This window comes from Heptranchias perlo, chromosome 9 (assembly GCF_035084215.1).
Source record: "Heptranchias perlo isolate sHepPer1 chromosome 9, sHepPer1.hap1, whole genome shotgun sequence".
NCBI lineage: Eukaryota > Metazoa > Chordata > Chondrichthyes > Hexanchiformes > Hexanchidae > Heptranchias > Heptranchias perlo.
Genome location: NC_090333.1, coordinates 37,377,939 through 37,392,210, shown reverse-complemented (window position 1 = coordinate 37,392,210; position 14,272 = coordinate 37,377,939). Strand labels below are relative to the sequence as shown.

At 41.4% G+C, this 14,272-nt stretch overlaps 1 protein-coding gene across 2 annotated transcripts in view; it reads right to left on the bottom strand.

Annotated features, from left to right (window-relative positions):
* Window positions 1-3,444: 3,444 nt before the first annotated feature.
* The window catches only part of LOC137325294 (ras-related protein Rab-3B), a 125,300-nt gene continuing 114,472 nt past the window's right edge, over window positions 3,445-14,272 (bottom strand). For both annotated transcript variants that reach the window (XM_067990217.1, XM_067990218.1), the window contains exons 4-5: window positions 8,241-8,365; window positions 3,445-3,879 (exon numbers count right to left, since the gene is read on the bottom strand). In XM_067990217.1, the coding sequence (XP_067846318.1) occupies window positions 3,692-3,879; window positions 8,241-8,365 (313 nt within the window). In that variant the 3' untranslated portion in view covers window positions 3,445-3,691. The remainder of the gene's footprint in view (window positions 3,880-8,240; window positions 8,366-14,272) is intronic.

Sequence of the window (14,272 nt, the reverse complement as noted above, 5' to 3'; positions counted from 1 at the left end):
ATGAAATGGTAATGTGGCAACCAGCCTATCATAATACTTGAGCACTTTGATAAATAGAATATTGCACAATGTCACAAATATGAACATCACAGGCAATGCCTACTACTAAATCCTACAAGCTTCATAAACATTTTCAAAAAGAACTAAAGCCAGCTACAAGGGGGTGACATACTCGAGCTTCAGTGTACTGTGTGCCACAGAGTCCAGGACATGGGTGTGTGCCTGGGATTTTTCTGCACAATAAGTTAACGATCTTAACTGTTCCACCATGTAGAGGCAACTGGTGGAGGCCAGGAGGTTCCCCATGTCGAAAAAGAAAGAAAAAGAGTTAGTACAAGAGTCATTGGGAAACTCAGACATGTCCTGGTGGCTGCTCAAACAGTAGCAATTGGTTGAGACTTGTGAGCAGATACTATTTTGAGAATAAAATGTGCTGCAAATTCATGTTTGAATGAAGTCTCCTGGTAGTCGCGGATTTGAAACTAATGTCTGCAAAGAGACTGGAGTCTTAAAATCCAGCAACTTAGAGCATCAAACTGAAGAGCAGTTTCTAGCCTTTTCTCTCAGTCAGGAAAGGAAACCATTAAATTGCAGGACAGCACAGCAAATCTTAAAGAGAGGAAACATAGGGGCCAGTGTTCGCCTTCTTAGCCCCAACCCGTGTTGGGAAACCCAGCGGAACTGATTTCCTCCAGATTCCTGCTGGTTCTGGGTGGGCGGCAGAAGCTCCTGCCTGAAGCAAGTGGAAGCTTCATTGGCCTCTGTAAAAGGGGGAGGGGAAGGGCGTTGTGCTGTTTTCGGGCCCAGAGACGTCGAGTCTCCAGCACGTCCACGAGCACGTGGTGGAAAAGTGGTGGCTGATCATGGGCATGCTGCAGACTCAACACTTTGGCAAACATTGTTTGTAGATGCTGCCCTTCCCAAAGGAGACTGCACCAATAAACCACCGGTAACATCACAATGAGATGGGTGTCTGACTAACCCGTATGCTGGAAGGTTCTTCAAAAGCACCCCAGTAACAGCATACCGCGCTTTATATGACACTGCATGAAAGAAAGCATGCCAAGGTAATCAGTAGTCATGTTGCCTGTTTGGCTGCACTTGCCAAGATGCCACCAACTGTATCCGCAGACTGTGGCAAAGTTACCTGGGAATTACTGAGATAATCTACCTTCCGAGAGTCTGGACCAGCAGAGGGCATCAGCTGCAGGACAGAGCTTGCATATGTGCAAAATCAGTAATTGTCAACTGTGACCTGAAACTTGTTTGCACTTTTTTGGAGGCTGTGGGATGGTGCTGTGGAGTGCATTGAGGAAAACCCTCCTTGCAAGCATTTCATACAGCATCATCTTGACTTCAACAGCCATCGAAGAGGAGGCCAGGTGCTGGTCTGCACTGTCACTTGTCTGCAAACTCATGCCTGTCCTTAGTGACCCTTTTCCCTTCATGCTGGCCTACTCCTTCTTATTCAATCTTTGATGGGTCAACATGCCTTTTAATGCTTTCCAGAAGTCTTCAGCCCTTTAAATTTGATACACACAATTTTCCTCTCCTACCAGTGGTGTCATCCCTAGATCCACCTGAGTTTGTACCTGGAGTTGTGAACAATTATGCAAATGAAGTTAGACTGGGCAAATTGAATGCTATTTGCATGAGATTCTTAAAGCAGTGCTAATCAAATTAAAACTGTTCTACACCTGAAAATGAAAATTGCCTTCATAGTACATATTACTCTTTTAATGTACCTTCAATCTCCCACTTAATTTTCCTCTTTTCCTGCTCAGTGTGCACCTCTCACCTGGTAAATCAGAGATGATTCTTTAATGTGAGGAATTTTATAGAAACGTAAGCTGTTTTTGTTGTTGATGTTGTAGACAGTAGCAGCTCCATTTCATGCTGTCGAACATCTAACAGTACAAAGAGTCCATGGCTGGATTCTTCTCCGTGATCCCGCCTGAAATTGGGTGGGATAGTTGCGGAGAATTAAGGAAAATGTGGGCAGTGAGGCCTATCACCACCTTACGGTCTGATCTGTACGACCCATTCCAACTTCCCCGCCCCCCGCCAATGGAAGGGATCCCAGCTGCTCTCCTTCCCCACCTCCCCATGTAAATAGCAGCGGGTCAGGGGGATTTGGCGGGGGGGGGATTCCCAGCATTTATCCCTCCTGTCTGCTCATGTTACCACTGCTTCCCGGAGCTGCCATGGGGAAAGTGGCAATTGGCCCTGGGATGCAGCGGTAACGGCCCCGAGGTGTCCCCGTGGAGAAAGAGGGCCTTATAGCAGACTCCTCTTCCCCCAATACCACTCCCCCCTCAACACTTATCTGCTGAAAAGTCTAGTCTTTAATGGTGCAATCGGTTTGATCTTCAGGAAGCCTCTGCCCCTTTAACGGTGCTCCTGGTTCTTCTGGTGCTGCAGCACCGCTGGGATAATGACTACTGACCCAGGAAACTGGGTCAGGCTTCCTAGGTTATCGGAACAGGACGGCAGAAGTCCCGCCCGTGAAACACCGCCACTGGGAGGTGAATCCTGACTGAGAATTAGCTGGCTTTCATGGTGAGAAGATTGCAGATTTCGATCCTACAAGTTTAATAAACTACAGTGCTATAATCACATGTAAATGGAATTTACACAAAAGGGAAATCATAGCCCTGAAGTCTGACAGCGGGCTCACTTTTCCAGGGATAATTTTTAATATCGTTGTATTTCTTCCTTTTAGTTTATGTTTATTTGAAGTTTGTTTATAAAGGGTGCCACAGAATGCTGAAATATGAGTTCATGGTCCAATCATACCACAGCATTGTCAATCACATCTGTGTGACTGTAAGGAGGGTGCTGAATGCAGGTCAAGGCTTCAATAACAGGGGTAGGGGTGGGAATCAAAGTGATTCGATATAGGGACACCTTTGCGTAAACAAAGAGCCAGTTCTAAATATGCATTGGTAGAGGCCTGGGACCAGATCACCTGGCTACATTGTCATCTGCTGTTGGTGCACATCCCAGGGAGACAACAAAAAGGGAGAGAAAATAATTAGTAACAATTACAGGGCAGAGAGCCCTGGGGGAAAAAAAATTTACTTGAAACCTTATCTGGAATTATAGCAGAAGAATTGCTCTTATTGCTATCAGAAGCAACATCAGAAATATGTTCAAAAAGCACATGTTGGTACACAAAGTAACCAGAGGAATTCTTCTGCCAGTATTTCAACTGTTAACTGCTCCATCAAACTATTTACTTAAATCTGACAGGTTCTCTTTGAATTCAGTAGTATTATTATGGTTTACTAATTCGTAATGCTTTCTTTGCGACTTCTCAGGGTAAAGGACAATAGAAAATGAACTCATTACCACAAGCACTGAAATATTTAGCTTGATTATCTTGATTTCCAGTTCAGAAGGACTGAAATGGTTCAGTTTCAGATACACCTATATCAGCATCAGTTAGTAATACAGTAGAACTTTTAATGCAGTTTAACGTCCACTTTGTGTAACAGTAAGTAAATTCCTTACAGTGACATTAAAACATATTTTAAAGGATAATAAATAAATATCTTAGTTTCACTATCTGTATAACGTTGAATGAATAGGGATTTGGTTGTCTCCAGACCACATGCAACTATAAAGGGAAACTGAAAAAAAAGATAAAGCATAGTAGGGAAAAGTCAGAGGTCACCAAGGTCAGAGGTCACTAACAGGCGCAGTTCTGCTGCCTTGATGACGGGTTGTCTGTCAGCCGTGTGTGCTTGCTGCCGCTGGCCATTGAGGGATCAGAATCCAGGCTTTCCGACATTTTCTCACATATGATATCTACTAGACGTTCAAAGACCTGCTTGACGTTGATGTTTTCTTTGGCACTGACCTCAAAAAACTCAAACCCTGTAAAAAAGAGAGAAAAATGTACAGGGCGATTCATACAAATTTTCTTTGTGTTACTTGCCCCTCCACCCCATCGAACCCTCTACACTTTTTAGGTGTTCACTTCATCTCTCCAGATGGGAAAATAGACAAGAGCTACAAATATCATCCAGCAGCTTGAGGAATACTTTATGTCAGTTTATCCTCAACGTAAATAAAACATTTTTCTAACTTTTTATTGTTTTCTCTCTCATACGTCCGCACAATCTCTTCCAACTACAGCTCACTGATGGGCCACAGGCCCACATATAAATGTTATGATATCATTTGATTTGATTTATTTTTCTTTCTTTGGTCCCTTCTTTTCCTGAAGGCAGTGACTCGTGCGAGGTACAGATCCAGGATGGCTAGCAACCTTCCAATACCTCATTCAAGTGGGCATTCTATATCTGTGAACCTAGTTAGTGAATGTCACGTGTTCATAAAGGGAGGCATCACAGCTGACCCCAATCCTGTCCTCACTCGATAGCCACACAATTGCACTTTCCAGCGGAAGTCACTGGATAGTGATCAGGAGCAGAATCCTTTCTTGTTTCTTTTTTTCCTCCCTAGCTTAGGGACTGAGGCCAATTGCAGCGACCCTAAGGCTGCCCAGGCTGAGATTAGCTAACTGAAGAGATCTGAGATCAAACCTTTGAGTATCCTGGTTTGTGTGGCTCAGTACCAAAGCACACGGTGCATTTATCTACTGAGCTACTAGGTGTGTTCACTTGAATTATTTTGACTCCTTTTTTCCCCAGCTGACATGTCCTCACTGCTATAAAGTGAATGTCAGAGTTGCTACATGATATGATGGTGGGACATAAGGTCCTTTCTTAAAGAGAGGAGCTTAAAGATGGGAATATGCATTAACTGACTCATAATATACAGCCTCAGAATTCCTCCAGTGCTGCTTTTTATTATCTTCACACTGTATCACATGTTCTGATCTCTATTATGAATAAAAACACTTCGATGTGTGAAAAACAGAATAATCAACAAAAGTAAACAAGTACATTGTGTATTGGAAACAGCCTTTAACTTTTAAAATGTATAACCTATGTACCATCAATAAGCATTTTCCAGGGACTGAGTTGTGCAATGAGTTAGATTCTAGATTTTCACCTCTGGGATCTGGGTTCAATTCTGCCCAGACCGAGTGAATCAAAGGCAGCTCTATCTGCTGGCTGTAAGAAAAAAAAGACTTGCACTTGTCAGCTTGGCTTATTTGGTAGTTCTCTTGCTTCTAAGTCAAAATTTGAACATACATTCTAGGCTGGCGCTCCAATGCAGCAGCAAAGTACTGATGCTTTGTCAGAGGTACCATCCTTTAGATAAAACATTATACCAGGGCCATATCTGCCTGCTCAGGTGGATTTAAAGATCCCACAGCACTATTTGAAGATGATCACAGACTTCTCTGGGCATTTTTTCCCTCAACCACCACCTTATCATCATATTGTTTTTTGTGGGATCTTGTTATATGCAAGTTGTATATAAAGTGCATAGGAACAGTTCTGAGAAATGTGCACTATATGAATGCAAGTTTTTCTTAGGAGGTTGTGGCTGAGGTACATTGATGCGGCTGAGATGCGGGAGCTTTGGGACACGACACCAGCGGATGCGCCAGTACCCTCCAGCACTGACCCTGAAGGATACTGGTGCATCTGCTGGCATCCGTCTATAGACATGCACGTTTTATCTCACTCAGCATACAACCCTCCAAAAACTCTATGCTCCTCCAACTCTGGCCTCATGTGCTCTCTTTGCCCCAATATTGGTGGCCATGCGTTCAGCCACCTTGGCCCTAAGTTCTGGAATTCTCTCCCTAAATATCTCTGCCTCTTCACCTTTCAGATCCTCCTTAAAACCTACCTCTTGGATCTAGCTTTTGGTCACCTCTCATAATATCTCCTTCTTTGGCTCCATGTCAATTTTTGATTGGAAGTGTAATTCAGTCAAAAATTGTCACTAAGCTGATGAAGGAGATATTATATGGGGTGCCTAAAAGCTTGGTCAAAGAGGTAGGTTTTTCTACCTTAAACACCATATAAATGCAAGTTGTTGTGGTTGATGTTAAACACCGCAATTTGCATTGTTCTAATGAAAAAAGCCTGAAGAATGTTCAAACCAACAGCTGGAACTGTTATAGATGTAACTTTAAATAACTTTTCCTAATTCAAAATAGGAACATGTCAAATTATTATTTAACTTTTTGAAAAACACATCATCTGAGTATGTAGAATCATAGAATTCTACAGCACAGAAGGAGATCATTTGGCCCACCATTCTTGGCCAGTTCTCTGAAATAGTTATCCATTATGTCCCAGTCCCCTGCCCTTTCCCCATTCCCTTTTAATTTTTTTGCAAATAATGATCTACTTCCTTTTTTATAAGCTATTATGGACTCTGCTTCCACTACTGTTTCTGGTGGGGCATTCCAAGTTATAACAATCCTCTGCACATAAAAAAAAGTTCTCCTAACCTGTCGCTTTGTTCTTTTGGTGATTATTTTAAATTTATACCCCCTAGTTACCAAATCACCAGTCAGTGGACATAGTCATTCCCTATTTATCTTATCAAAACTCTTCATGGTTTTGAACACCTCTATCATATGATATATACTTATGTGCAGTTTCTTTACACTTTTTAATTACATTTTCTGCTGCTAGGTGAGCAGATGATTAAAAGCAGAATTAATGAACAGAAGGTCTTTAAAATCAGCCTGACTATTATTAAGTGTGAGAATAACATCATATGGAGGTGAAGATAGATTTGGGAGGATAACTTGTTTCTCTGCAACTCATTGCACCGGCATTGCTTTCCATCTACTCCCACCCACACACAGACACGTACCACGGTAATAGGCTTAAACACCATTTATCGTAACCTACTCATTCTACTGATGATGTGCACGTTGAAGAGCAGGTAATTTTGATGGCCTGATAATAAAATCCATATAGGACATTTCAATCCTCACTGAAGAGATCACAGGTACAGGAAGACAACAAATATTTATTTGACAGAGAAGCATTGCCAGCAAATCTAGAATGATGCTGACTCTTGGTACTGACATAACCATGCGTAGGCACTTTCAGTCTCTGCTGCATGTGCACCTATATGCTAAATATGTTAATACAATGGCAGGTAAGAATTTTTATTGATCATCAATATATCTTCATTATCCACACCCAACTCAATTACATTGAGTTATGGGTTCATTTCTGTATATGCTTTTAACTTTTGGGAATTGGATGATGAGAGGGGAAATGTAGATTTCTGTCTTATGAAGGACCTTGGCAGAAGTCTGAGAAAGAGAGGTATGTTGTGAGGGTATGGCAGCAGGGAGAAAAAGCAGGTGTGAAGTGACTTTATTTGGTGAGCCAACCTTTATTTATTGAATGCTCTGAGCAATTAGTTGTGTTTTCCTTGCTTTGGCAAATGGCTGCTGGCTTTTCCTGTACCTTGTGTGCTGTGGCGATGCCTAAGTAAGACCTTCTTGGTCTGTAGACCTTAGTGAGTGAGTGTCTACATGTAGGGAAATACCTTTGGTGATGCCTTACTCTAAGAGCCTTCAACTTAGACTCTTCCATGTCTTGATCCTCCATTTTTAGAGTGCAACACAGTACTTTGAGCAGAGTTGAATGAAGGTAGCAGCAAAAGTCCTGACTCAAGCCCCAAAGTACTAAAAAGATAGCTCTGCAAGCAGACTGGAGTTATGACTTTATGAACTTTACTTAGGGGTTCCTGAATTTTTATGCTCATCAAAGTGGGGAGTGAAAGATTTTTACTTTTGGCACCTAGCATCAAAGAACTCAGTTCTACAATTCCCTAATTACGTATAGACTTCCTCAAAAAGCATCTCTGATGCATCACTGTGACATTCCCGATTTCTCACACCACCCATCCCTGTTATCTCACTTAACAATTTATTGCAAATTAGTGCTGAATTATGCGCAGTCATTTGCTCGCAAAATTGTGGTATGGCACCTGTTAGGAATTGGCTTTCATTGCACTTTGGATCCTCTGAGCTATCAGAGAGCAAACTTCATCTCATCAATCTAAGCTAGATTTGAACCAAGGTCCCAGAGGTGAAAGGGATGATTTCTAATCGACTGCACCATCCAGTTCTTCCCAACCTGAATTTAATGTTTTAATTATGTTTAACAAAACTACATACCATATTACACACACTAACAAAATGCTGACAACCTTCTTAACACACCCTTCAAAAACGCACCCTGGTATAAATTATGCAAGTTGTGGGATTTGAAAGAGCAAATTGGAAACCTTAACATCACCGAATCGTTTAATTACTAATAGGGAAAATAGTGATCACCTACCTAGCTGCTCAGCCAGATGTTTTCCCTTTTCAGCAGGAACTACGCGCGCGTCTTCCATATCACACTTATTGCCCACGAGGATGACTTGTGCATTGTCCCATGAGTAGGTTTTGATTTGGGTTGCCCTGTTTAAATAAGCGACGGAAATTAACAGCGAATTGCACAGATTATCTCTATGAACATCAATTTCTTTAATGTGTATTTTATGAAGAAATGTTCCTGTAAGTACAGCCACATATGCATTATAATTTTCACTTCCACAGAGGCACGATTTGTTTCACATTTTGAAGTGCCACCTAGCATAGGCAAATAGCAAATGAACCCATATCGTGGGTTTCACTCTCAAGTCATATAGTTGCTTCTCCCTTTCCCATTAAGGGGGGAGAGGGGGAATACAGATCAGCCATGGTCTAATTGAATGGCAGAACAGACTCGAGGGGCTGAATGTCCTATTCCTGTTCCTATGTTCCTAAGAGGTGGTCAAGTTTTGTCAACAGTTGGCCGCAAATGCTTATAGCTATCTTCCATAAATGGGTTACCAAGAAAGGCCGTTGAAGCATACAGTATAAATGGGTTCAAGAGGCAACTTGATTAAGTTCTACATGTGAGCCTTTTAGAGAAAACCAAGGCTCATCAAAGTAACAGCAAATTAGCTAAATAGATTGAAGACTGGTTTAGAAATAGAAAGTAAAATGGGAAGGATGATAAATGCAAAATAAAAAGTTCTATTTGAGTGAGTCAATAGTGGCTTTTTGCACAGCTCTGTTTTGAGTCTCCTGTTCACTGTATTCAAACAATATGGGGGAAGAGTACTTGTTATATAATGTTGTGCTGAGGACACAAAATTACCATATGGCCAGGTAAGCAATATACATTTGATTGACAGCATTCAAAGAGACCTGAACCAAAAGAGCACATTGGTGAGGAATAACTGCTGGATTTTAGTGTAGATTAAAAATGTGGCAGACCGTGAAAGTGCAAAACAGAAAGATGAATTCATTTCACCAGCTTTGTTGAAGAAGAATCTTGGGAGATCATTGGAGAGATTGTGTAACCAATGGGTCAGTTGACTATGGACTCAGTAATTAAAGACGGTTATAGTGGTCCGGTCATGTCATCAGGCTATTCTGTGATAGAAGCACAAAACATATCTTAGGCTGAATACCACCTGGAAGGAAAAAAAGGCTTGAAGGACAAAGAATGACCTTTTGTAGAATGATCGAAAAGGATGCCATCATCATGGAGATTATTGTTGTAATAAAACATCTTGCTCTCAACTGACAGCGGTAAAAGAAATTGGATGCCTCATGTGCCACTGGGCAGAGGAGGCTCTAAACTTAACTACCCTGGGATAGTTCATGTTTTTATGTTAAGTAAAGAGCCCACCTAAGTAGACTATCATATGTGTGTCTTTATTTTTGTAATGGTATGTGAATAAAAGTTGGGCCATGTGACTCAGTGTTCTGTATGTTTTACCTACTGTGGAATAAAGCCTTTGGAGCAATTAAAGGAGTACATGTGCTGAAGACATGAAGATCCGATCCAGATCACAAGGGAGTTTCATTGTTACATTCCTGGGTTCCGCACCAGCAGATTCAGGGCAATAGGAGTCAACTTCTTTCAGCAAGCAGGTAACGAGATCACTTAAGGCAGCGACTGACATCACTGAACTTGTGTATACATCTGTGGCAGATCTGAACTTGTAACAGCCAAATACAGCTTAAATGTCAGACCCAAAATACCTACATGAAAAACTGTAAGATTTCATTTAAAAATGAGTCACCTTGGCTCAGTTGGGAGGATTCTAGATCTAAGTCAGATGATTACGGTCAAGCCTTGCTCCAGGACTGACATTCTAGGCTCAATCTAGACTGACACTCAGGCATAGTACTGGGAAAATGCTATATTATAGCTATGTGCTGTTCTTCAGATGAGATGTTAAACCAAGGCACTGACTAACAGTCCAGGTGGATGGTAAAGATCTACGGCCCTATTTGAAGATGAACAGAGAGTTCTTCTGATGTCCTGGTCAACACTTTTCCCTCAACCAACAATATTGCAATTCATTGTATGTGAAGTACTGAAAGATGTGATAAGATGTTAATAAATGCAAGTATTTCTTTTTTTTTAAAATACTAGTTACACACAAAGCACAGAGTGATTTCAAGGAGATAATCTAATTTTATAGAGTTGGATGATGCGCATAAAGAACTATCGGATTACAGTCCAGTGCTACTTCACTGGATATTCATTATTCTAAATTAAATGGGTAATGTAACTGAGCAAATCATAGAATCATAGAAAGGTTACAGCACGTAAGGAGGCCATTCGGCCCATCGAGTCCGCGCTGGCTCTATGCAAGAGCAATCCAGCTAGGCCCACTCCACCGCCCTTTCCCCATAGCCCTGCAAATTTTTTCCTTTCAAGTACTTATCCAGTTCCCTTTTGAAGTCCATGATTGAATCTGCCTCCGCCACCAAATCGGGCAGTGCATTCCAGATCCTAACCACTTGCTGTGTAAAAAAGTTTTTCCTCATGTCAACTTTGGTTCTTTTGACAATCACCTTAAATCTATGTCCTCTGGTTCTTGGCCCTTCCGCCAATGGGGACAGTTTCTCTCTATCTACTCTGTCTAGATCCTTCATGATTTTGAATACCTCTATCAAATCTCCTTGCAACCATTTCTGTTCTGTTGACCGGAGGTCACCGGTTACGGTTATTGGCTTAGTACAAAGAGGAGAAGAGTCAATTCTCTCTTAACTCTCAATTCGCTTTATTCACGTCGTTAGATCATATACATATAGCTTATACGTCTGGTTAGATATAGACATGCAGTTTGCACCAGGTTATACAGTTTTATACCCAAACTAGGATCTAAGCGCTATACCCACTAGGTTTCTCTGACACTCCGAGTGGTCACAGAATATAAAGGCTAATACCCGAAAAGGAGAGCTGACGCTGGCCAGGCGTTCCGTTCTCTCTCTCTTTCGATGTCGTCTCTACGTCCCTGACGTAGGTTCTTCCACTTTCTCGATGGTTGGACTCCGGAGTCTTCGCTCTGGCTCCACGCACCAGATTCTTCATTCTTATTCCGAATCTTATCTCTTGAAGCTGTGCTGTCTCTCTCTCCCTTTGGTTTAGGCTTGCTCGCCTAGTCTGTGTCTTCTCCTCATTGGCTCTGTCCCAAGGACTTAGGTAGCATTACCTCATTACTCCTTTTCTAAATAAAGACTTGTGTCTTATCACATCTCCTTTGTCTTTCACAAAACTTAGCTAATTCAAACCGGTTCCAGCCAGCTCAGGCCAGTGACTGAACTCAGGTTACTTCAGCTCAAAGTTGCTTTTGCCTGTGTGTCAGCAGTTCGGAATAAACTCAGTAGTTTCTGCAGCCCCTGGCTAACAGTTCCAAGGAGAACAACCCCAGCTTCTCCAGTCTATCCACGTAACTAAAGTCCCTCATCCCTGGAATCATTCTAGTAAATATCTTCTGCACCCTCTCTAAAGCAGTCACATCTTTCCTAAAGTGCGATGCCCAGAACTGGACACAATACTCCAGTTGTGGCCGAATCAGTGTTTTATAAAGGTTCATCATGACTTCCATGCTTTTGTACTCTATGCCTCTATTTATAAAGCCCAGGATCCCGTATGCTTTTTTAACTGCTTTCTCAACTTGCCCTGCCACCTTCAACGATTTGTGCACATATATCTCTCTCTGTACCCATTTTAGAGTTGTGCCCTCTAGTTTATATTGCCTCTCCTCGTTCTTCCTACCGAAATGTATCACTTCGCATTTTTCTGTGTTAAATTTCATCTGCCACGTGTCCACCCATGCCACCAGCCTGTCTATATCCTCTTGAAATCTATCACTATCCTCCTCATTGTTTACTACCTTTCCAAGTTTTGTGTCATCTGCAAATTTTGAAATTGTGCCCTGTACACCCAAGTCCAAGTCATCAATATATATCAAGAAAAGCAGTGGTCCCAGCACTGACCCCTGGGGAACACCACTATATACCTCCCTCCAGTCTGAAAAACAACCGTTCACCACTACTCTCTGTTTCCTGTCCCTTAGCCAATTCTGTATCCATGATGCTACTGCCCCATTTATTCGATGGGCTGCAATCTTGATGCTATGCCTACCGTGTGGTACTTTATCAAACGCCTTTTGAAAGTCCATATACACCACATCAACTGCATTGCCCTCAGCTACCCTCTGTTACCTCATCAAAAAACTCTAACAGGTTAGTTAAACACGATTTGCCTTTAACAAATCCGTGCTGGCTTTCCCGAATCAATCAACCCTTGTCCAAATGATTATCGTTTCTAAAAGTTTCCCCACCACTGAGGTTAAACTGACTGGCCTATAGTTGCTGGGTTTATCCTTACACCCATTGAACAAGGGTCCAACATTTGCAATTCTCCAGTCCTCTGGCACCACCCCGTATCTCCAGATGTTTGGAAGATTATGGCCAGTAGTTCCTCAATTTCCACCCTTACTTCCCTCAGCAACCTAGGATGCATCCCATCCAGACCGGTGACTTATCTACTTTAAGTACAGCTAGCCTTTCAAGTATCTCTTCTTTATCAGTTTTTAGTCCATCCAGTATCTCTACTATATCTTCCTTTACTGAGACTCTGGCAGCATCTTCTTCCTTGGTAAAGACGGATGCAAAGTATTCATTTAGTACCTCGGCCATACCCTCTGCCTCCAAGAGTAGATCTCCTTTGTGGTCCCTAATCGGCCCCACCCTTCCTCTTACTACCCTTTTGCTGTTTACATGCCTGTAGAAGACTTTTGGATTGGCATTACTATAGAGAAGTATAAGAATTATGAATAATACTTGCATTTATATATTTATATATTGTCTTGTCACATTGAAACATCTGAGAGTACTTCACACAATAAATTGCACTTGAAATGCAGTGACTCAGGCAAATGTTTTGTATTAGCAGAATCCCACAAACAGCAGTGATATGAATGATCAGTTAAACTGTACTTTTGATGGTATTGTTTGAGGAAAGAAGTATAGACATTAGATCCATATATAAAATATGAGTTATAAAATTAAAAATATAGCTCTGCACTGCAGCACATCAGAACTCTGATCCACCGTGACATCGAATGATATGATGTGGGCTGTATCTGTGCAGACACTGATCTTATAGTGATACCTGCCAAACAGAACCTGGGCATTTCCCAACAGAAAGGAATAGAAAACTAGAGTGACAATAATCCTAAACCATTCCCATGTGCCTCCTAGCATCTTGTACTTATGAAGCAGGTTGCCTGTCTACTTGTGAATGGTGTAGTATTCTAACACTAGAGGGTAACAGAATGCATGATATCAGGGTGGTATTTTTAAGATATTTAGAATTCCAAATAATTCGCATGGATTTCCTCATGTTCAATGTTCAATTGACTTTCTATCGTCGAGTAGAAATGTAAAGTTACATCAGCAACGTGAAGAAGAAACAGCAATGTCACTAACTGGCAGAAAGGGGAATGTTTTCCCTGTGTACTGTGTAATAAAATCATAAACTTGTTTGTAAAAAATAAAATTTACAATGACTTTACAATTTCAATGTACCTAGAACAGAGGTAATTGACCCTCTTCCCCTATGCTGAATTGGTCTTTGGAAAAAAGTGTATCATTAGAAGCCCAATCATTTTTCAAAATATTTATTAATATGGATATAACCACTACAAAAAATGCCAAACACCTTATTTTGGAAGTTGACTGAAAAATAGCCTGTGGTGTGAAGGGAGGAAGGGAAGGAAGAAATGAAGGAAGAATTGATGAAACATTTTGTGATGTCCAGGAAAACTTACAAATCCACAGAAAACTGATGGAAAGTCAAACATCTCAAGAAAACAAGTGAAGTCAAATGGAATTCTTGCAGGGATAGGGAAAGAAATCAATTAAATTGGGTGAAACAAAATGAAACCTATTCTGGACACTGTTAAGCTCAGGGCAGAACATAATTCTGGTAAATAAGGATTATTGAGCAGCAGTCACCCACTCAAACAAAGA